At 40.9% G+C, this 24,112-nt stretch overlaps 1 protein-coding gene across 1 annotated transcript in view; it reads left to right on the top strand.

The window, feature by feature from the left end:
- Positions 1-24,112, top strand: part of NEDD9 (neural precursor cell expressed, developmentally down-regulated 9) — a 39,970-nt gene that overhangs the window by 1,958 nt on the left and 13,900 nt on the right. Inside the window, exon 2 of the mRNA XM_065831602.2 lies at positions 14,922-15,362. Coding sequence (XP_065687674.1) covers positions 14,922-15,362 — 441 coding nt within the window. The remainder of the gene's footprint in view (positions 1-14,921; positions 15,363-24,112) is intronic.

Here is a 24,112-nt window from a genome sequence, read left to right as displayed (position 1 = left end):
TAGCAAAATAATGGTCCTGCATAGTTATAGAACTTCCTAACTTCTAGTGTCACCACCCATCCGTCTTCTGCTCCAAGGAGATCATTCTTCATATGTAGCTCAGTGGCACTGGAAGAATAGGGACTGATAAAGTGACTCAAAAGAGGGAAGTCTTCCCTGCTTTGTAATGTTTCCTTTGCCCTGTTTGGTTGGAATAATCATTTTGGTTTGGGTTTGCAATTACGTAATTCTAGACAGAGAAAGATAGACGAAGAAAGAACAAGCCATTAAAAAAACAAAACCAAAGACAAACAAAACCAAAAAGAAACCAAAAAAAACCCACACCAAACACAAATCAAGACACACACAAAGACTTAGGTGTTTGGCCTCTAACTAAGACAAACATCCTTAGATCTATTTCTTATCCCTGGAGTAACAGATGAAGCAAATATCTCATTCAGTCTCCATTATTTTCTTTCATATGCAGAAAATAAAGGAACAGAGCATGCTCATGGCCTGCCAGGAAACATACCATTACTTCAAAGGTGACTTAACTTCCAGGTGCAGAGTTGGGTCTTTTTAACTGCTCTTGGTGCTACATTGGGGCCTGTCATTCTTTACTTTCATTGTAGTAGTCCATAAGGCTTCGTTTAATGAAATGTTTGAGATGCTTGTTATAGTATTAACTCTTAGACAGAACAGGAACTGACTCATATGTGAGACCCTGAGTACATGCCTCCAGTCACCCATGGCCTCACTTTCAGTGTGACTAAACCCGAGGTCATTTCTGGTCTTGAAACCCTTTTTGCTACTCAGTGTGCTTTTTTCTTTTTTTTTTTTTTTCCTGCCCATAAAGGTTTTGAAAACTGGTTGACTCTCCTCTTTTACTTAAGTTTCTTTTATTGTCCATCCCACTCTTTGAACACTCTTCCAAACATAATACTCAAGTCCAAGTCCTCTGAAAGCCAGTGGGAAAATTCCTGTGGATTTCAGCAAGTTCAGAATTTTATCTTATGTATGTCTCTACACTTCTATCTTCTGTGCATTGTGTGCAGTTCAGTGAGAATGTGACTGTTTAACACAAAACCAAATATGACTCCAAGTTAGGTCCTGTTCTGCCATTCATGTACACCAGGGAACACAAGTTATTCTAACTGAGCCATAGGAAATGTTAAGCATAACAAATACTTGTATGTTGGTTGTGAGTATTTATTAGTCCTACTTATCTCAAAGCTACTTTAAGAAACTAATTTCTGTAGAATGAAGCTGTATTATGGCAATACCCTAGTTCTTCACATGCTGACAACAGCATCCTTTTGCACTAAATCTGCATCTAGCACAAAACTGCAGTACAGAGTTCTCACAGGATGCCATTCGAGGATTCTGTAATCCAGAAGGTAGGATCAACCCTTTCTGAAACAAAAGCCAGACTGTGATTCCAAGGATGAAGCAGTTACAGATAAAATGTAGGAACAGAAATACCAGTGGGTTATCATGATCAGAGAAGAACATGGATGGGAAAGGATGTATCTGGCCAGCAATTCCAGTGCTCTTATCTCAGGCAACAGAATTGTGAAAGAAGCAAAAGGGAGAAAACATTATCATAACAAGGCTTTCGTAGCTTGTTGGCTGTTCACAAGCAAAACAAAAAAGACAGGGAAGAAAAAAGGGGGACTTACGTGTCTACTAAGAGATCTAAACAGTTACTGAAAGAGGAGATGAAAAAACCCTACATTTTTTTCCTCATTTAAGCCAAAAGGAATGACGTAAATGTAAGGTATGAGGTCTTAATTATCTATTTTTAGACAATTTGTTGGGCAAGGAAGAAACCTAAGTAAATAGGGTTTGAAATGCCTGCCATTTGTACTAAGGCACAGTCATGTAATATATAGACTTGATTACAATGCCTGCATGCCAAGACAAACAAAATAGTGTCACTAGGAAGAAATACTATATGCCCAACCAGAAATGCTTGTAAAAAGCTGCTTGTAACCGTGGCAATGAAAGGCTTTAAGTGTTGAGCCATGTCAATGGAAAAGAACTGCTTGTACTTTACTAACCAAATCCTCTCTGTTTCTCTTATTCTTCACATTCCTCTTTGTTTTCCTTCCCACCACCCCCCAACCCCTCCCCCTGCTATCTCAGCAATCACAGGATGATAGTCTAATTTAGAAGTGAATAGGAACTGTAAAACCTTGTAAAAGGTAATACTAGAGGAACAAACCAACAAAGGGAGAAACTGTCCAAGTTTGTCCTATGTCTGTTACTGTGATGAATTTGCAATGGAAGTTTTGTGATTTTTCTCTCCTCTGTGTGCATACAGAGGGAGGTGGCAGGAGTCTGACAGGATCAGGCCTAAACCAGCAGCAGCAGTAGTTAGATGTAGCAGTAGGGCTGGTTCATTCCCGAAGTCTGGAGGGCCACTGTCATTTTCTATCTCCCGCTCTTCTGCATAGTGGCCTCTGTGTGACCCCACTCTCCTCCCCACCCCCCCCCCCCCCCAGACTTATGTGCTGCTTATGAGCCTCCAATTTTGAATCAAGTATGTATTTGTATATTTAATAGAGGTAACTGCCTCAGTACCTGGGGTATTTGAGAGACTTCCACAACAGAATTTGTTTGCTCTCCCCCAAGACTTTGTAGGATAGCAAGGTGCTGTAAATTCTGTTTTACAGATGGCGATGCTGAGGCTTAGGGATGTTACAGGACTTGTTTCAGAGGGTGAAAAAGAGCCATCAAAACATGCTACAGCAAACAGCATGGATTTTTTTGCATAATTTCTAAAATTCTATGGTTTTATGCTAACAGCTGCTCACAAGTGATGTAGCTGTAAGTCTGTTTCATCAAGAAACTGATGGTCTTAACCTGTCTCTGTCCAGTAGTTCCCAGCATACGATGATGAAACAGAACTGCCACATTAACAGTCGTCCTTATATTTTTTGATAGTTCCAATTCAGTTTGATGGTAGATAGTACAAGAGGCAGTCTGGGGGGTTTGCTTGTGCTTTTAAGATCCTGCTGGAGATTGCAGTCACATTGAACTATTAGTTTGCCTTAAGGTACCTTGACTCAATATTAGTCTTTCCAAACAGTGCTATATTATCAAAACACCAAATCAGAGGAGGTCCTGCTGGATCAGAGAGCAGGAGGACTGCCTAATAGTAAGACTTTACGGAAATATTTTCTGCAAAGGAAAACTTAGAGCATGATTCAGGAGACTTCTGTAACCCTTCTAAGCCGATAACCATCATTTTGCAAAATGCAGCCTAGCCTTTGGAGAAGTCTGACGAAGCATTATTGTGAACTTGTTAAGTGTTGGACCACAACTCACAAGACCACGTACAAACTCACCTTTGGAATCTTGTGATCTCAAGCACAACAAGAAGCAGGGTTAGAAAAGATTACACTTGCATGGATATCTTATCACTGAACTTTGAACTCCTACGTGTTGTTGCTCAGAAGTGTATATTTTGAACTGCCTGTGCTCCATTACAAATACCAGAGTAACCGCGGCAAGGCCAGGTGCATCTGGTGGCCCAAGTCAAAGTTCAAATAAGTCTATTCTCCTGAGTCACACACACCTTTGTGCACCACTACTGGAATGGGTGTACCCACTGGCTACTTTAGTCAACTTTAGTAATGCCAGGAGACGAGAAACCTATTTGTCTTCTTGCAGAGAGCTTGCACTCATGGTACTCCTCAGTCAAACTGATGTCCTGCTTTTGCACAGCAGTGCAGGAAAAGAGGGTGTTCCCTCAGCATCTGGAAATAGCAAACAGCCTTGTGCCTCTCTGCTTACAAAGATCAGAAAACCATGACTAGAGCATAGGGCTTCTTCCTTGTCATACTGTTGTTATCAAAGATGTCAGGGGCATGGGAATTGCTTGCATACACTAGATGGGCTTAGGTCACTTAGGGGCCTAGCTAAGGTCACTTTTGTTTTTCTTATTTTCTTTGGACTAGCTTATCACAGACATTTAAGTACTTAAATCCTATTCATACGAACAGCAGTTAGGAACCCACCTGACTCCACAATCAGGAGTTTAATTTCATTTTTAAAGCAACATAAGTACTTAGGAGGAGAATGCAGAGGTGTCCATCTTAGCTGCAGCAATGGTGGAGAACCCTTATCTTTTACAGTTCCCATTTCTGGCTGCACTTGATGAAGACAAGTAGCTAAACTTCTTGAGATGCTAAAGTCCACATGCCTCTGTAGGAGCCCACATTCAGTGATGTTTGTAATCATAAATGTGCAAGTCACTTTTCAAGACACTTCTTTATGCAATATGTGCTCTCTGAGCATCCATGCCAGCAATGGACATTTACCTGCTATAACAGTACTCTGAAAGGTACTTTATGCTAGATCTTCAGTAGGAGTGATCAGACAGTCCTCTGTGAATTTACTACCAAAGAATATTTATGGCATGTATTCAGCAATATTTTTAAGTTAGACTACTGCTAAGTGAAACTGCATTTAGAAGTACTCCTTGCTGCCTGTTAATGGCTGCAACTATCTCAGTGAAGCTGGAGCACTTTATAGCAGCTAAGAGTACAGCCCTTGAATATTGCTGCCTATCACAGGCTGCTCTTGGCAAGAGACCTTTTTCTTTTGCCTATTGGTCTAGACATTACAGCAGTGGAAACTGTCTTAATTTTAAGGAGTTCATTTTTCCACAGCAGATTTGGACATAGCTTGCATTTGACAAGAAACAGAACTGCTAAAGCTATAGTTTGCAGTCCTAGAAACATGAGTGCATAGCATGACAAAAAAAAAAAAGTGTATTTTTTTTCTCTATAGGGATGAGGCCCATTCTCACCTTTCTATTTTTGTGTTTGTTTTAAAAATACTTCATTCACAGTCGGAGTGGATTAGCCTGCCTGAAAAAGGAAGAGTAATAAGAATGGATTTACTCTACAGGAATGCAGTCAGCAGCTCAGAGGCCCTTTCTTTCATAGGCCTCATTCACAGTAAAGCTAAAGATTTTAGTAGGACCAATACTGTGAATCATTTAGCAACAACAAATCTTAGAAAATGCTAAAGGGATCCTAGGAGTAAAGCTCAATTCCTCCAATGACTATCCTGCTTATTTGAGAGGAGGGAGAGGAAAATACAGACCATAAAAATTCAGTGATTCTTTTTCAAAGGAATTTTTTGATCCAGAGGGTGAAGTACAAAACAACTGGAAGTGTGCACTCTCTGTTTAACATACAGCTTACAGTAGATAGTGTCACGAATGCCCTTGTCCTATGGACTTCACATCCAGTTAAAATACTTCAGGTTATAAACCAGTTTTTACTGCTATAAAAGTGCCCTAGTTTACAAGTAGATATCTTCTATTTTTTTTCTCTCTCCCTGCTTATACTGCTTTATCTCGTTTGCAGCCCAGAAACTGCACAGACCAAACTCTCATGCAATCAAGAGTACAAATAAAGTTGTATTACAATTTGAGAAGCAGCATGGTAACCATAACCATTTAGAATGCACCCGCACACTCTCCCTCTCCTTTCCCCAGGGGTGTGCTTCCCTAGAAAACGTCAGCTTGCCAAAAACTGAGCTGTTCTGGGAGTCTTGTTGGTATTTGGCCACTGCCCTGTGGGACAGAGAAGATCCTGACTGGACCTGGCAAGCCTCACCTGCCAGCCAGGCCCTGCTCCCCTGCAAGTGTGTCTGATTCACAGGCAGCTCACGCCCATCAGGCTGCTGAGGGCTGGCAGGAGCCTGGAAACACGAGTTCTGAAGCTTATTATTTTTCAGTAAGCTGGACTCCAAGGGCATCCCAAGTTGCAGCTGCTGTGTAGCATCCCAGATGGGTGACACTAAAGTGACAGAGAAGGATGGCTTTTCCTTCTGTGGAGAGTGTTTGGAGAGACTTGGGGAAAGGAGAGCATGTCTCAGTTCATCTAAGTTTGAGATTAAAAAAATTAAAAAAAAAAAAAAATCATACTTTCCAAAGCTGAAAATATCAGACAGAAGTAAGTTGATGACAATACTGAGGTCCTAAGTCTACACAGCTGTGATTTGTGGACAGTCAAGTTATGATTGTGTACCCAGAGCTGCACAGAGAAGGGTTAAATCTGGGAGGAGGAGGGATTTTTAAGGAAACTTTGTCTGGGGAAGACTGCTTGCAAATGCCGGAAAATGGAAAACTGAGAACGCAAAACACACGTTTTGGGATTTTTTTCTTTCCATCCTTTTTTTTTTTTTGTCTGCTCTGCTCTTTCAATTCTTAAGCATTCAAATCCGATCTCCTTTCATTAAGATTTTAATTGCTTGCCTGAGGGAAGGAGGTTAGGTTTTCCATCTGCTTTTTGATTTTGATGTACTGCGGTTTAATCACAGTGAGATCATATTTACTCTAAGGCTATTGTTTGCATGCTTTATTTTTTCCTTTTTTTTCCCCCCTCCCTGTTGATGTCACAGAAGGCATACAGCCCTCAGACAGATTTTAAAAAGCCTTTTAAAGTTATGGAACTAGATCACACCCTTCCTTGGGTGGGGGGAGAGGAAACTGGTTACAAGTGTAAAGCATATACAGAAAAATTGTGAGATAGGTGTGGTGGAATTTCCCAAAGTATTAATAGGTCTTGAAGGTAAGTCAGGGGATGTGGTTTGCATTCCCAGAAAGAGCAAAGAAAATGGTATTTCAGCTCTCCTGTAAAACCCCAGAAACTTGGAGGGCGGGGGAATAAGATCAGGATATGTCATCATCGGATCCCTGTTCTGCTCCAGTATAAACGTTGCTGTCGCTAACTGTATGTACCTTCTGTGACAGCTCCAACACAGGGTGGGTGGTCTGACAACACAGGAGCCGTGTGCGTTAACCTCAGGGGTGTTCGCCAGGGCTGAGTGAAAGAGTATTACCTCAGCTAGCGTAGCTATGACCTGTTGCGTCTCACTGCACAGACTCCAAACAGAAGGTTGCTATGTAGTAAAAGGGAGTTGCCACTTCTGTTAAACTCCCCCTACATGCTCACTGAACTCCTCAGATGTTTTGTGTGATTCAAGTGGTGTTTGTGATAAATCTATCCTTCACTGCATCAGAAACAGAAGGGGTAAATCAACACCTTATTTAACATCTGACCTAAAATTGTATTTCTATTATTACCTTTGTAATGCCCAGGAAAGCAGAGCAGCACCCCCCCACCCCTGCTAACTAAAGTAAAATAAAACCATCCAAGCCAAAACCCAAAACTCAAGAGACAAAATATAATCTGAACAAATGAAGCCTAGCTCATTGTCCTTCTTGCCAATGTAGAGTTATCATTTTGTTGCTTATAGATACAGAACCAGAAAACTTTCTTTTCAACTTGTTTGTCCAGTTTGAAGTGTCAGGCACAGCAATAAGGTGATGTACTCAGTGCAGAACAATGAAGTATTTTATTCATACAGGCCAAACCTTTGGTTAGGATCTCTTGCTCTAACCTTCATTTTTACATTTTTCCTTTTATCCTTCCTCCTCACATTTTCTACTCTTTTAATTTCTTCCTTTGGATTCCTTCCCAAGCTGCAGGTTCACCATTGTGCCTCAGTTTTGCAAAGTACTTTGCTGGCTGCCTACAAAAAACCTGGTCACACAAATATCTCCTATTTGCTTAAAATGGAACAGTTATACTGAAACTGAAACTGTTCTCAGATGAGAAAGCCTTCAGTCTCTCACATGTTCACGTTACATTTGGATCCCAGTCTTGGGTGACCTGCTGGACCACATCAGCATCTTGAGCAGGAGTGTGAAGTGCCTGAGCCCTAGTCGGTCTGCTCTCTGCCTGCATGGCACCCCTGCTGCAGGAAGTATTGTGCCTGCAAAAATGGGCAATATATCCAGAGCATGACAGCCATAATGCCTAGTTTAGCTTATCCAAGTGTGATCCGGTAAGGAGGGGACATTCCCATTTTTCATCATTAGCTTTCTGCAAAACTGGCCATGCTAACAGAAAGAAAAAAAACACCACACAATCTCTGAAATTCAGGCCTCTGAGGCCAGAGAGAGCAGCTGTGACAGCATGTTGGAACACTGAAATAAGACACTTTCCTTTCTCTCCTGCAGACCCAAAGTTTTCCACATCACAACCTCCAGGCAGCTTGGCATACTTTAGCATGACTGACAGTCTGTTCCAGAGACACATGGGACTAGACTGCAAGGATACTTAGGATGGATGAAGACCTGTCTTCCTCACGGCTCTGCTCAGGCTGTTAACCCACAGCTCACTCTCTCATTAGCTGTAAATCAACCTTCCAAATCTGTACATGGAAAACTACCTTAATTTCCATCCAGCAGGACTTGTAGTTATTTGGACTAGCACCGCTTGACCAGAAAAGTATCAGCACAAAAAAAAAACCCTTATTTTTAGGTGGAAGAGAGCAAGAGAGTGCCTAAAAAGTAGAATTGTGGACTCTGCTTGTAAGAGTCAATTGAAACATTACTATGGTAAACATTTGCAACCAGGCTCCCTCTTTTGTCATTAGCTGTGAGCCAAGGAAGCTGATAGTTCCCAGAGCCAGCAGGCAGGTCCACAGTCTGAAATAGGCACTAAGGGCCCTTCAGAGTCCTCTTGCTGAATTTGTGGTGAGTGCAAGACTCTGGTAGTGCAGCACGTTCTGTTATACCTGCTGTGGCAGCACTTCCTGCCTCCTCCATGTAGCTGTCAACTTCAGATGAGAAGCAAATACCTGCACACAGCTTGCTGCTGGCAGTTTGCCATTACAGGTCTGGATGCATGTGGGGGCTGTTAAAGACAAGCAGCGAGACAGCATTTTGCAGTCCATTTTTCATTTCAGTGGCCACAGGGACATGTCTAAGAACCTACCAGTGCAGCTTTGTGTGTGCTAGATACTGCCTGTGCCATTCATGTTGCCTTCTTCCAGGTTTGAGGAGACTAGCAACAGACATTTTCCAAGGCTGACTGTCTTATTCTGTGACTTCTGTCAGCTTGTAATCTTCATGGGAAGTTGCTTATTGTAGATAGACCTGTTACCTACTGTGCCTCAATAATTTCTTTCTTTGCAAACACAGCATAAGAAATTATTTATTTCAGGGGTAGTGACAGGGAGAAATAGAAAAGGAGATGGGAGCTAAAAAGCCCCAATGTTAAACTGTCCAATGGCTCTTGTACTGCAGCCCTTCTCTCAGAAGTTACAACAGAGCATGAACTTCTCTCTCCTCTACCAGTACTGCTTGCAGTCAAACTATTTCTGCCAGAATAAAACTAAACTCTATTCTTGATTTTCAGATCGGTTCTTTGGTCTCACAGGCAAATTGTTACTATTAGGCCTATTAAAACCACAAGGGTATGTAAATGCTTAAGCTTACTTTGGAACAGCAGTGATTCGTTTTAAAGAAACCTAAAGGGAAAAATATAGTAACGAAAAATCAAAAGGAGACAGGGGAATCCATATAAAAATGTGATGAATAATTAAAAGTGATCCAACCACAATGAATCTAGTGGTTTGAGCATAGACAACTCCTTTGGGGTGTCTCCCCCCACCTTTCCTTCCTTTGTTCCTCCCTTCCTTCTCCTAAGCTAGCTAAACATAGAAGAGAAGCCATTTGACCTTTTAAGAAGCAGTTTGTCCAATAATAGAAAAAAAGTCCCACCCTTTCTCAGTTAAGAGCAGAGGTGATTTCCCTGGTTCTATTTTCACATAAACTCTACATATAGGAAGCAGTATTTAAAAACAAGACAAAGCAGAGCAAAACAACACACCCCACCAGCTAAGCACAGAGCGAAGATCAGTATTGACAATCCTGTACGCTCTGCAACATCCTCATATTGCACCTCTGAGGGAAGCAACTAAAATTCTTCAAGCTTACGGTTGGTTGAACCTTTTCCTCCAGCTTTCATTCATTACAGAGCTGGCTGAGGAGTCAACTCTGCAGCTCTGCGCTAGGAGCTTGGCACTGTGACACTCAGCCCTTAAAGAGTCCATTGTATTTAATCTCATAGTGTGTCATTTGTTATTCCTGTGTTTGCCTCTGTGGCTGTGGGCACCTCACACGTTCTTGTTACCCACGTCACTGGATGCGTTTACTCTGACAGAAAGAGTGGACGTTTCCACCACTTGCTTTAACTCTTGCATCTTCTCCCACTCAGCCTCATCAACAAACCACCTTTTCATCCTCCAAGCCACAAATTACAGAATTTTATCAGTTCCCTTCACTGCAGGGAAGGCCAACCAAAACAGATAATAATTTTCAAAGCACTTTCATGCATCTTTATTCAGCTGCAGGCCCATTAACCATCAATTGCAGTTGATTAAAAAAAGAGGAAACACCTTTGACTGTTCTATAGTAGACCTCATTTGTGAATCTGAATCTGGCCTATAACCCCTTTAGCATCCGAGAAGAAAAATGGTTTGAATTTTTTTTTTTTTTTTTTTTTTTTGCTTACGGTTCTACAAGTAGAACAGTTAACAACTTTCAGGACAGCATCTTTTGCTCTCAGTCGAGTTTTAATAGAACATACATCCTGGATGCAAAAGAGATCAAAATCTGAAGTGTGCAGAGAATACAAATTACACCATTCCAGCATTTATCTAATGGATTTGCAGCTGGCATTAAAGACGAATTCAGATAAAAGTTTCAAATCCCAGGTCTACTTTACCCAGAGAGAGCTTGAAAATTTTACTCATCTCAACCCATGTAGACAGTTGGGACCATGGGCACTGTACTCTGTATTTAATCTAGAGAGTATCTATTTCAGTTTTCATTATTTTAAAGAGTTTCTGACACAAGGCATCAGAGTGCTGAGCCTTATCCTGCAGGTTCATGCTGAAATCCCCAGGCAGCACTCATTAGGGTGAGGCTCCCTTTCACTTTCACCAGCTGATGACTGGGCTACCACTTTATTTAACAAAAGACTGGGAAAATTCCTTTTTTTTTTTTTTCAGTGATTTTACGAAAGATGCTTTCTACTGCACTTAAGAATCCCACGTTAAGAGAAATGTAAGCTTCTTGAGAACAAATGGATTTTTTGTTGTTTTGCCTGTACAGAGTATTAACACAGTGGGGACCTGACCCTGGCTTCAACTTCCAAACGTCCCAGCATTACTAGTAAGGCTTGAGGATACGAAAGCTGAACTGAATCTTTCCAGTCAATGACTGGTTGTAGAGAATTGGAAGTATGGCTGCTGAAACACAGCAGGCTCAAGAGAATGGAGCTGTATGTAGACCACAGGTGCTTTCAGATGTTGAAGAGAGCACCACTGCATCCATCATGCAGCTAATTTAATTCAGCCAAAGGAAAGCAAGAGAGATATCCATCCTTGACCTTATTAAAAGAAGGTGGTAGGTGCCAGTATGCTCATTTTATGAAGCACAGATGATTTTTGTGGCAAACCCCTCTTTGTATTAGAAATATAAAACAATTTCTGTGCAACTTGCCAGTTGCCAAAACAAGCTCCAAGACAAGTTTCTCCTTAGCACTTTTGCTATTGCCAATTTATGTAGGAAATAAACAAGGGGTTTTTAGCAGTCATATGAAAAGGTCACCGCTGCACTTCTGCCTTCTCATAGGCTTCATTGGTGCCTGTTTCACAGATGGATGAGTGACAGATCCATGACTCCAAAAGCAAGTCCAACTAATTCCAGATAATCCTCCCTAGCTGATGAGACCAGTGACAGGGAGCATTGCAAGATGTGAGCTGTGATGCCCGCAGTATCCAAAATTTACATTTGTCACATTAATCCAGATAAAGCCCACAAGCGTTGAGAAGTCTTCCATCAGGACTTATTCGTGTGTGGAAAAGCAGATTTCCATTTTGATCACCACAGCAGGTTAAAGGTACCTCTGTGGTTTTCAAAAAAAACTTTCCTGGTGGCCTTCTGTGGTGACCAATTTTCTCAGGACTGACTCAGCTAACTAATGAAAGCAACGGTAACACTGTTCCTGAAGCTCATGTTAAGAAATCTTGTGAAAGAAAGAAGTAACAGGGAGATGCTCAAAGCACAGAAGGTTTTCGTAGCAGGAACAGTGCCTGTGTTGCTGGCAACAAGCAACAGGTTTCAGTGTTTCTGGTCCCACTGCTTATTTGCTTATTTAGAGGAATATTTTGCCTGCTTCACTGCCCCATCAGTGACTGATGTTGATGGCATGGTCTGGGCTATTTAAAGCGCCTTGGGGAAATTGCTGTGAAACAAGTGGCAATCAATTAGTGTAATTCACATGCTGGTGCCTGAGTTAACACTGACAACGGGAATCTGAAGCTGTTTGCAGCAAAGAAGTTCTTGAAGCACATCCAGAAAGTATTAACATGCTGCACGCCAGGTGGCGAGAAGGTCACTGGGACAGAGATAATGAGCAACTGGGAAAAAAATTCACATGGGAACTTTTATCTGCTCTAATTCTAGCACCATTCCAGCTTTGTTCTGAGAATTGCTTTGCTGTAGAAACTAATCAGGCTTTTCAAATACCTTTAATCACTGAAGTATAGAAGAATAAGCATTTATGATTAATTTAGTCTGCTTGTTTTGTGTCCTCCCTGTTATCTTCCTCCTTCTTCAAACAACGTCCTCTGCAAAAGTCTCTTGAATAGTCGGTTGCGCAGGCTGAGCTGGTCATGTTAGCAGACTTCACCTCTGAAAGAGGCATTAGAAAGAAATGTAGAAAGATAAGTGATCAAATTGGACATGCAGAATAGACAAGATCTTTTCTTTTACAAGTTCGTTGGGCTCAGCTGAGCAGCCAGGTCAACATGACAAGAGCAGAGATGTAGTGTTCAAGAAGAGACCACTGGTTTTGAGCACGCTAAAGAACAGTTTTACAGTTCTGCCAAGACACGGACAAAATTGCTCCCTGCTTTATCTCGTTGCATTTCTTAGTGTTCTTGACAGATGAGCTGAGTAGACATGCAGAGAGAGTGGAGAACCCTGGTGCTGCTGTTTTGATAGGAGTTCAAAATGGAGGTCCTGCTTTTCTGAGCCAAAGCTCAATTTATACTGCCCTCACTAATGATGCTGATGAAAGGCAAAGCCAATGTTTCTCATGTGTTTGAAAGCTGATCCCCCATTCAGAGAGGAGAAAACTGATCTCATCCACCCTGTTTCAAGACCACATCTTGGGAAAAGCATATTCCTCTACCTTTTATGTGACACCCGAGCTTCCCCTTTCTCCATCCATGAGTCAGCTCTTCCTGCAACCCCCTGGCTGTATGCTGCACTAAAGAATTGAACTGAGCAAGGTCAAATGGAAGCCTGCTGTCTTGATGAAGCACAGAGATGATGTGAAAACATCAGTATGTGTTAATGGATAAAGATATAAGCAGAGGGGGATAAAAAAGTTTTGATATATCCAAGAATGAGGATAAATGCAACAGATAAAAACCACTAAACGGTACTTGACACTGTATCTTTAACAGAGGGAAGATAAATCTTCAAGGCAGCTGCACATCCTATTTTACTGTGGGTTAGCACCATTTCAGTTTGTGTAGTGCATCCAAAGTTAGAACACTCCAAATGCAGGGTCCCCTATATATTTTCAAGTGCTTACAATTACTTTATAACCATCTCTGCTGACTGCCTGCACTGAAAAGCAGGCAGGCACAGAGCAGTTGTTGCCAACACATTTGGAAACATCACCAGTGCCAAGAAATTAAATGTTCACAGCCTTTGTGAAGCGTCCAAGAATGTCAGTACAGTCAGGCTGCTTACTTTCCATTGAATACCTAAGCTTGGGTGATTATGCAGAACTGGATGTGCCATACAGGCCTGCAAAGAAAGAGGGAAGGAGCTGGTTCGATCCATGAGAGGAGATAGTGTTATTAGTAACACATCTCTACCTCACAGACCACAATCTTATATCAGCTCGGAGCAGACCAGTGTGAAGCTCCCTATATTCAAGTTACTGCTCCACTTGACATAATCAAGCAAAATGCATGTAAGAATGCTTAAACTATGTTGACACAGCTCAAAGAAACTCCTTGGCTGCCCTTAGACTCCTCTCAAGTTACATACAGACACACACTATGGTAATGTTGGGTACCTAAATTCTTACCCTCTTAACATAAGGACAGGGCCACATAGATTGGTACAGCTTTTCCCACAGCAAAGGCTGACTCCAGCTGGGCTCTCTGGGCACATTTTTTTTTTTTTAATAATGTTCTCTTCAAGGTATTTCTACAGAAAGTGTGACTGAGGAACCTTGTTCTTTGAGGTTAGGGGTTATTTTGGTGGTGGTGGTTTTGAGGCAGCAGGAGGAAGAAGCTTTTTACATGTTACACTAATGCTGTACTGCACTGTGCCACCAAGGAAGTTCACAGAAAGGATGAGAAGGCGCAGAGCTACATACCAAAGTGAGCAACATAGTTCAGAAACTGTGAGATTTTGTAGATTTGTATTTTAGGCCTGTTTTTCTCACCAGGTAGTCTACAGATCCCTGATTTTAAGGATCCTGCAGGTGACAGCTAAGAAAATCCAGCCTGCTGTTTTTACACTAATGGAATCTGCAACTGTACTGACAAGTCTTTTGGGACCCTGCAAATGTGAAAATGTTTGGAAACAACTGCTCTCAATTACATACCCAAGGGTCTTGCTCAAGTTTAATTTTAAGTATCAGATAGCTAGCTGTAGCAGTACACAAAGCCATTAATAGGGCATTTGACATCAAGAGATGAAAGTACCAGCCCCCAATCAGAGGAAGAACATCTCAATGTCAAGAGCAGAACTCTCACAGCTTCCTGTCTGTTCAGGTGAACAGACCACATAAAGAGCTTGTATCGAACCTGGTATTACTGGAAAAGTTCTGACTGGCAGCGTTGTTAATACGTAAGCCTCATTTCTCCCACTTGGGACAGAAGAATCCTGTGCTGTGTTATTTTCCATGTCATTTAGATTTCCTGCACACCTTTTTTTCAAATTCAGTTTATTTCTCTCCACTTCGAATGTGCTTAAAGTTTTAGAAAAATTCTAGCTTGTTTGTTCATTTGTTTATCTTGTGCTTCTTTCTCCACAGAATCTTATGGCAAGAGCCCTGTATGATAACACCCCCGAATGTGCAGAAGAGTTGGCCTTCCGCAAAGGAGACATTTTGACGGTGATAGAACAGAACACCGAAGGTCTTGAAGGATGGTGGCTCTGCTCCTTACACGGCCGGCAAGGCATCGTTCCAGGCAACCGTGTGAAACTCCTGATAGGTCCAGTGGTACAGGACAGTCCTTCTGGCCAGGATATGTCCAATTCAGGATTGGTGCATCAATCCTTCAACCAGCAAAAGATCTACCAAGTGCCAAGCTCACATGCCTCAGCACGGGATCCTGTCTACCAAGTGCCACCTTCCCACCTGAATCAGGGAATTTACCAAATACCCACTGGTCACGGACTAGTGGGACACGATGTTTATCAAGTGCCACCTTCCATGCAAAGATGTATTGACAGTCCAGCTCTGACTAACAAGGTGCGTGCATTTGCTTTCATGTCATAGCTGCAATGCAGGTCTCTTCGGCTGACCACCAGTGAAATGGTTAATATCTAATGATAGCCTGTGAACTTAAAATACAGGAACAATAAATACATACATAAAATATATAAAGTTACAGCAGTAACTTTACTACTATAGGAGGAAAATAAAGGCCCAGATCTTAACAGCTTGCTTAATTCAAAACTGAAATACACAGTAGAGCATTTTGGAGCTGTGCTACCGCAGTTGCTAAAGGTGAGGGGAAATATGCAATTTTATGTCCTCACAGGCTCCTCATGGAGGCTGAAGTACTCCTGGCCTATGGCACTCTTGCATTATATGCTCAAAAGAGAGCTGCTGCAGTAAGATTAATCCTCCCACAAATTAATGAACAGTTATATAATCTGACCAAGTAATTTTTGTTTAATTAAAAATGATGTACTGCCTTGCTGGAGAAGTTCCAGTGGGTCTAAACTACAAAGAGAAAGCAATGATTGATGAGACAAGGGCCATACTTGGAAAAGTGAGGGAGCAAGAAGATTATGATAATGAGGGATGTTTTAATACTGAACCAAAAGTTTATAAAGGTGCATCTGATGTTTATCTACACCTAAATTTCTTGATTGAAAGTGGAAGCTGCAGCAGCTCCATGATGCAGTCATTACTGGAGCAGCTGAGAGCTCCTAAGCCTCCAGTGAGGGGCACTGTGTTTTGTGGGTCCCCCCTCTTATTCCTCCTGTTCTGCTCAGGCTCTCCCCATCTCCTGTCACTCCCTCATTTTACCTTCACAGGTAAAGGTACCCTGGTGGCACATAGTGCCTTGGTGGCTGAAGAGAGTTAGGGAAGGTCCCTGAGGGAGGAAGGAGATTCTCTTGGCCTTCCAGACCCCTTATTGCCAAGCCAAGAAGTTCCTACAGTCTTTCCATTCCCAGCTCAACAGCTCCAGCTGTTAGCATCCTCCTTACCTTTAGAGCTTAAAGCCTAGTATACTTATCCAAGTTACGTGAGCAGATAAGATTAGGAAGTTCTAACTGGTTTAATCTTTCCTCTCCTAATTTAGATTGGCAAGACAGTCTGTTTCAGGTTTTTCTACCACCTCACCCTCAACTCAGCCTTTTTCATATCGGGTCTTTGGAAGACATCTTCTAATTTTTCCTTGTTATGATTTCATTTTCCTTGATGAGAAAAATGGATTTTTTTCCTTCTGAGCAAGAGAAAAAGATCTGTGAAATCATTCCAAGTCAAGCGATAAAGACTAGATATACTGAAATCTTTTTCAGGAGCAGTATAGTTTACCTATCCACAGTAGCATTTACATAGCCTCAAAGGCAGTTAGTGGATACCTGGTAAATAGCCTACTGATGAGACAGCACAGAAGGGATCACATTTTAGTGTGTGTCTGCACGAAACATTACAGCACCCTGCAGAGATGCCTGAGCTAGTTGGCTAGGGCCATGGGAGATTCACCATACTGCAGAGCTGCTCTAGACTCTTTTGTGAAGCCCAAAATATCAGCTTGGAATAAGTGTTATATACTTTAATTTTGAACCTGACTTAGCATAATGCAACTGTGTGTGTACTCTGCACAGTGTAAGCCTGAAAATAAAAAAATTTTGAACTGTATGCAAAGTTTCTTCTCCCTCCCACCTCCTCCAGCTCCACTGAAACTAATATGACATTCTGCATAAACCTGATTGCTACAGGGGCTGTGTTAAAATTCTAGATACACTGAGAAAATTAAAACAAAGATTTCAGTGAAGTACAAACTTCTTGCTGAGATGCAAAACTCAGAGGCACTAAAGAACCTGTTTTCTGTAAGTTTCTGCCTAGAAATTTTCCAGCAGGTTTGAATATGCATTCTTCTGAATTCAAGTCACCTTCTTTAAAAAATTAAGAGCGTTTACTTGGCTGACTTATTACTTGTTTCATTTAATTCCTTGCAACTTATGAAAGGTCAGCTATGCTGCATAAAAGCAAATGGCTATGCTGCCAACTGTAGAATAAACTGAACACACACACACACACACACACACACACACACACACACACACACACATTTATAAAGCATTATATTGTCAACAAAGTAGCTACCAACCTGATTAGCACTAACCAATTCTCATTACTTATGATAAGATTGCTTTAGTCCTAACTTTAAATTTATTTAGCTTAAGAACGCTGAGGCTCAGCATTCACTGTGTATTAGTGGCAGGCTTGCTGAATGGCAAACCTCATGGCAGTGTCCTTCTTCAGTCAGAGACAAATATGTCTCTAGACCCTTGGAACTGGTTAATTCTACACTAAAAAAAGCCATTTGGGATGGAAACTATGACAGACGAGAGGGAACTGTAGGGTTATTAGTAACAGAAGAGTCTGAGGCAAAACATACTCCATTCTTTGTCATCCTAACCTTGCAAAACTGCTTTTTGCTGCTACAGCTGCAACTATCTGCTAATGCCTTTGTGAAAGAAGAGCCTAATTAAGGGGAAGAACTTTAGCCCTCATCTCCTTTGTCTGAGGAAACAGTCTGTCCTCCAAATCCTCCTCCTCTAGGGATCTGTAAAAACAATCCCTAGGATTAAGGAAAGCTGGAAATCTTGAGCACCTTTGCTTTGACTTCTAAAATGATGCATCTCTTTTCTCAGACTTTTGACACCTGCCCCAATGGCTTCTGTGAGTCACTCTGCTTTCTTCTGTCACCAGAAAGAGCTGGTTAGCAAGCTGTGCATTTTGGCAGTCTTAAGGATGTTGAAGAGTTTTGCTATGCAGTTGTCCTGTACAGAAGCCTTCTCCCTTCCCAAAGCAGTAGCTAGAGAGGACCGTATCCTCTAGACACCATTCTAAGCAGAACCAGCAGCAGTTTCTATCCAATCCATTTCTGTGCACGTTTGCCTGTTTTCTTTGTGTAAATGTGTGGTTTGGCTGCCATACAAGTTTTACAGGCAAAGCTTAGGAACTGCTGTCAGGCAGGAATTGTCTAGCCTCAAGCAACAGTAAGTCAACAGCAGGCGTGTTATAAAGCTGCACTGAGGTAAGGCATTTCCTTGGCCAGAACCACAAAGCAAAGAGTCAAAAAGCAGTCCTGAGGCAGGTAATTACAATGATGAATTTATTCTGGCCAAGCTAGTTGTTGACAACAGAGGCCTATCGTCTCCTTTTATCAAATAAAAATACCACCTTCTGAAACTCACCCTACAAATGACTGAGATAATGAGGGATGGTTTAAAATTAGCCTTGGTTAGCCCCAGGCTTCTATAGTTGTACTGCAAGTTTAGTCACAAAATGGTTACACCCCTATGTATGAAGAGCGTATGAGGAACATAAAGATATGAAAGCTGTATTCGAGAATTAACTCCTCCTTTCTGTGCTCTGCCTTCAAACTTACTCTCTTTTGTTGCAACTAGCAAAGAGAAGGAACCTTTAGACACATCTGACATTCAGGAAACCTGGGGTTTATTCTTGCCACAGACTTTACATAGTCATGAGAGGTGTTTTTGCACCTCAACAATCTCATCTGCAAAAAATGTGGGGTAATTATGAGAGAACTCATTCTTTGCAGACTGCTTTGAGAACATCCTTTGGAAAAGGTGCTGTCAAGGCACAAAGTCTCTTTAGCATCTGTGATAAATCGTTGGTTCACACATGAGCTTTAAACTAAGGAAAGCTAAATTATAGTGGCGACTTTTTTTTTTTTTTTAACATTTAAACATTGTTTTTCTGGTTTGGTGTTGCCCCTAACTGATCCTTGTGCTGTCCCTACCACCCTGAAAACCGGCAATGGCCAAAATATTGAAGGGAAACATTGCTTTATTGGAAGACTGTTTTGACAAATTCTGAAAGCTTTCTATAGGAACCAGAAGCTTTCAGGAGAACTTTTGATCAAGGGAAATCAGCACAAAACAGAATATGAGGCTGATGCACCACAGCTGTTCAACCAGGGAAGAGGCTGCACTGCAGGGATTACCAGCCCTGAACTATAGCTCCCACAAGGCATGGACAAACTCAGGCAAATAGTGATTAAAGCCAGTTTGGAACACATCAGCTTTTTTGTTGTTTGGTCTGTTTGAACTAGACCTTTGCAGTTAAGGAAAGACTGAGATTTAGCCACCTTTTAAAAATTGATAAAGCAGAATAGGAAAGGAACTCTTATTCACATGCAAACATCCTTGGTTTATTTCTGAGTATAAACATGCCCTTGACAGATGGAGGGTTTTACACCCCACCATCCTGCCATTTCCACCTTTTTCAGGAGTTCACTGCCTTCAGCAGGAGGTTTGGGTAAACCACAACTAAAGGAAGAGACCTTGTTCCCTAGTCTTTCTTGATGTTAGAGTCATGTTGGATGAATCCATGAGAAAGTGGAAACGCCACCCCACAAGCAGCGCCACCCTGACAGTTCTGGCACAAACTTCAGTAACAGAAGCCATTTAGCCACATCATGACATTTTTCCTTCCAATTAAACAAGTACTGTCTTAGCACTAACGGCTGCATAATACTTGTGCCAGAAATAAGCCTGCCTTTATGTTATCTTTTCTCTTGCCTGTTTTCACAGTTATGAAGAAGAAATTAAGCATAGTAAAGAGTTGTGTAGCAAATACATTTTGTCATCAAAAAGAACAGGAGCATATCTAGTATTTTTTATTTTGTTGGCAAAATGTATTGACATGCCAAGATAGAATAAAGTCCCCATTTAACCTGAAGTCTGAAATTCCACAGCTTCCTGTGTTATGGTTTGCTTAAGTAGCTCAAACAATCATCTTATAGTCCCTCTTCTACTTTCACATTACAAATTCTACTTTGGGGACTTGTATCCCTTATAACAAAATACTGCTTCAGCATTAGAAGTGCTGAACATACAGCAAATTTGCTGAGTGCAGCAGGAATGGTACCACATACCTCAACACTCAGTGCTCTGTTTCATGAAGTACACTCTACAGTACTAAATTCTCTCAAATTAAATGCAAACTCAGTGGTAAAAACAGCACACAGCCTTTTCCTTAGACTCAGGACTTTCACTTGTAACTTTTCATGTGACATTATTAGGAGAAATGCCATTTTACTGATAAAAAGCCTGTGCAGTTAATCCATCTTCAGTAGTCTCCATGAAAACCACTGAGTGAAGAAACCCTCATCCACAAGTCAGAGTAAGCAGTAGTTAGTCACTGATGTGATTTGTAGAGAAGTATTTTAAGAAAAAGACTGCATTTTATTAGGCTGAGCAAACATATGAGCTCAACATTACTCCTTGTTTCTCCCTGAGCACAGGGCTCTTTTTAATCAGTTCTACTTGTAGACCAGAGGAATGCATTTTTCCCCTGTAGTATCAGAGAAAAGGCCAATCCTGCAATCTCATCCAACAACTGAGGTCCTCAGGGACACAAATCTGCCTGCACAGGCAGAAGTGCAGGATCAAACCTTAGCTAAAAAAAGAATAATAATAAAATGAAAAATGTGAGCTTATGGTCTCTTTCTTGGTGGTTAGAAACCTAACTGGACTTTTGGTTACATCTGAAAACACACTAGCCAAACACTAAGTTTGGGTAGTCTAAACTTCCCTGCAAGTACTAAAACACAAATGCAACAGCAGAGCATTTTACAAAAACATTAGTAGAAAACCGATTGTTCAAAAAGTTAATGTCATTATAAGGAGGAAGTGTGGCTTCTGGAGATAAGAATGGATAGATGGAGATGGGTTGCTGGCGATCAGAAAACAGAGTTCTATTGAAATCTAGAGGCTTTGCAATCATTCAGTGCTTTTTGTAGATGTTTTGATTTGGAGGAAAACTAGTTAGCATCAGAATGCCATTCCATTTCTGACATGAAATGTTTGCATTTTTGTTTTTTAAATACAGTGATAATATTGCATCAGTTTAAAAAAAAAAATTACAGCTTTCTCCCAAACCAGATCATTAGAATGGAATCAAAGTGAAATTAATGTAGTTAAGTTCTTAGGAAACAGAAACTTTCCATAAGACAGTCCATCTCTAATCCTTAGAAGACACTAACATATTCCCATTGTGTCTTACCATCACTACTTTTTTATATGCACAATCAGTCCTGACTTGAGGTCTGGTATATAATTATATAGACACAACAGACAATTATGGATAGAGTTTATATCTGTTTAAAAGGTGTCTATACCATCCACAAACTTGCCAAAGCAAGCTATGCTAAACACCAGTTAATAGGAGCACTTGTCTGTACAGCTGCCTTGAAAAACTCTTATATAAATGGAGCCTGAATGTAGTTCGTGAGCCAAAGACTTCTACAAATCAAATTAAAGAGAGCTTCTTCCTGATAGAAGACTTTCTTTGTCTACTTCTCTCAGAGCAACATAGTTCCCAACCTAAATGATTTAGGGACACTTTCATTGTTTCTGCCTAAGTGTACCTCCAAGAGCACTCTTGTGGAATTGAAACTCTTTGGCAATGCTTCCTCTCAACCTTTTTTTTTTTTTTTTTTTTTTAACCCACTATGAAATGCCAATTCACCAAAACTGAAACTGGTCTGAGAAGTGTCTTAATGGAAGAAAGAAGGGAAACAAGAAGTCATGGAAATACCCTACTTCAATTCCCAAATGAAGCTCCCTCCAACTTTCCATCTAGAAACTCAATATAGGAGGGAAGAAATAACAGAAATCAGATGTAGCTCCTCAAAAGAATTAAAACAGGTCATTTGGACTGAAACAAACTGATTTATTGTTTGTGAGTCTTTAGGATTTCATGTCATTCAAGACTGCTCTCTGCCCTGTCTCAGCACCTCGTCTTCTCATCTCTTTTCTTCATTTCCTCTCCTTCTCCGAACCTGCCCTAAATTTAGGCTTCTGTCTTTGACACAAGGCAGTCATAGGGTTACCAGCATAGAAAACAAGTGCATGTTTGCCAAATGGTTCTTTGTGTGACAACCTTTTTTAAATGTAAGACTACAGAGACTGGGACAGCCAAAGCAATACACTGCTTTAAGTATTTATCCTGGGTAGGATACCAGAGTGCTGAGGTGCTGAACTCATAACTTCTCATTAATCAAAACTCCAACTCAGATTTACTCACAGGTTTCCAGAGAATGTTTTATCAGATAAACATATTTCTCCAATAGAAGACCGTATCACACAATAATTTGGAGATCTTGTTTCTCCATAAGATCCATCCACAGACATTTATTTCAGAGTGCATGCCTGTTTTATCATCAGTTTTGTAACATTTCAGCTCAATAGCCCTGGTGGCCAACACATGCAGAAATAGTGATGTCACTGTCTGTCTAAAACTGAGTAACTGTCATGGGGATGACCCTGGTAAAACTCTCAGAGTATTAGACAAGTATCTTCTTTCACACTTCTCTTAAAAATGCTGTAATTTCATAGTAATGGGTATGTTTTTTCATCTCTCTTATTCTGTTCTTCTCAAAAAATGGGGCATCATCAGAAGTGTTGCTTTGACTCTTTTTAATAACATTAAGTAAGTAAGAATGACTCTGCCAGGACCTGGGAAATACCCCTTCCCAGTCAGCCTTGCAATTCAAGGCCAGCCAGCACCAAGCCTGTTCCATTGAAGCAAGCAGAAGTGTTGCTCATTACACAACTGGCAGAAAGCCCTACAGTCGGTGTAAGAGCAGGATCAGGTCACAAAAGCATATTTAAAAGAAATTTTTAAAAAGCAGTAAAATCACGTCAGTGACACAATTGTTGAGCTTTTTTGTGCTTTGTACTGCTCATCCAGTAAGGTCTGTAGAGAGACCTTTGTATTTGCGTTTAGTTTGTCAACACTAACACCAGCAGCGGCATAAATTCAACACCATATTCTGAAATGACCGCTAATCAAGTCAGCACCATTCCCCTAAACTCAATATAGCCCTGTCATTTTATGCTAATTGGAATATATGTTGATAATATAACTCCATAGATTAAAGAAGAAGAAAAAGTTGTGTGGAAAGATAATAACCTGCATATTAGAGTTAGGAAAAATACAAAACTGAAAAATAGCATAATTAACCTGCTTTTGTGTGCTGGTTAATGAAAAGGGAAGGATCACACCAGAAGTTGAAAAGTAGGGATTAAGTAAGTTGCAAAGAAGTTGGCTGTACATGCATCAGTAGTTAAAGGTTTGAATCAAGCCCAGCTCATGATTTCACATTTTTATTTTAAATCAGTTTCACAACTTCTGCTCTACATCTTGAAGACTCGCAACCCAAAGCTTGCATAAATCTGGTTGAAACAATACCATCTCAAAAGGAGAAAAATTTTCATTTTTTTCTTGTTATTCACATTACAATACCGTGGAGGCATTTTTTTAATTCTGGACATCTACTGGTGAGGCACTTCCTAGCCACACTTTAAAGTTTCTGTTTAAATCCCTAAGCCTGCAAAGTTAAGCATTTTTAATTTAACACACCACGAGTCAGAGATATCTGGACAGGCTTTAGCCCTGAGAGCACATACAGCCACAGCAGAAAAACAGATCTTCATAGGTATAGATCTTGGAGAACAAAGGGACATAAAGTGTAGGAGAAAATAAGCAGGTATTTCAAAGACAGAAACAACATCAAAAACTGTGAATCAGTTCTGTATCAGGGTAGTATTTGTCACATATCCGTATCTTCACACCTGTCGATCTTACTTCTCAGAAAATTAACTTGGGAACACCCGATCAAAGACAAGCAGAAGTGTCACTGTGTGTTGATAACCGCACTTCTTTCTGCCACACAGTAGAGCTGATAACTCGGCTCAGGAAAGAAAGTACAGTCATTTCTGTCC

Source organism: Patagioenas fasciata, chromosome 2 (genome assembly GCF_037038585.1).
Source record: "Patagioenas fasciata isolate bPatFas1 chromosome 2, bPatFas1.hap1, whole genome shotgun sequence".
Taxonomy (NCBI): Eukaryota; Metazoa; Chordata; class Aves; order Columbiformes; family Columbidae; genus Patagioenas; species Patagioenas fasciata.
The sequence above is the reverse complement of the archived record's forward strand: the minus strand, read 5'-3'. Positions and strand labels throughout refer to the sequence as shown.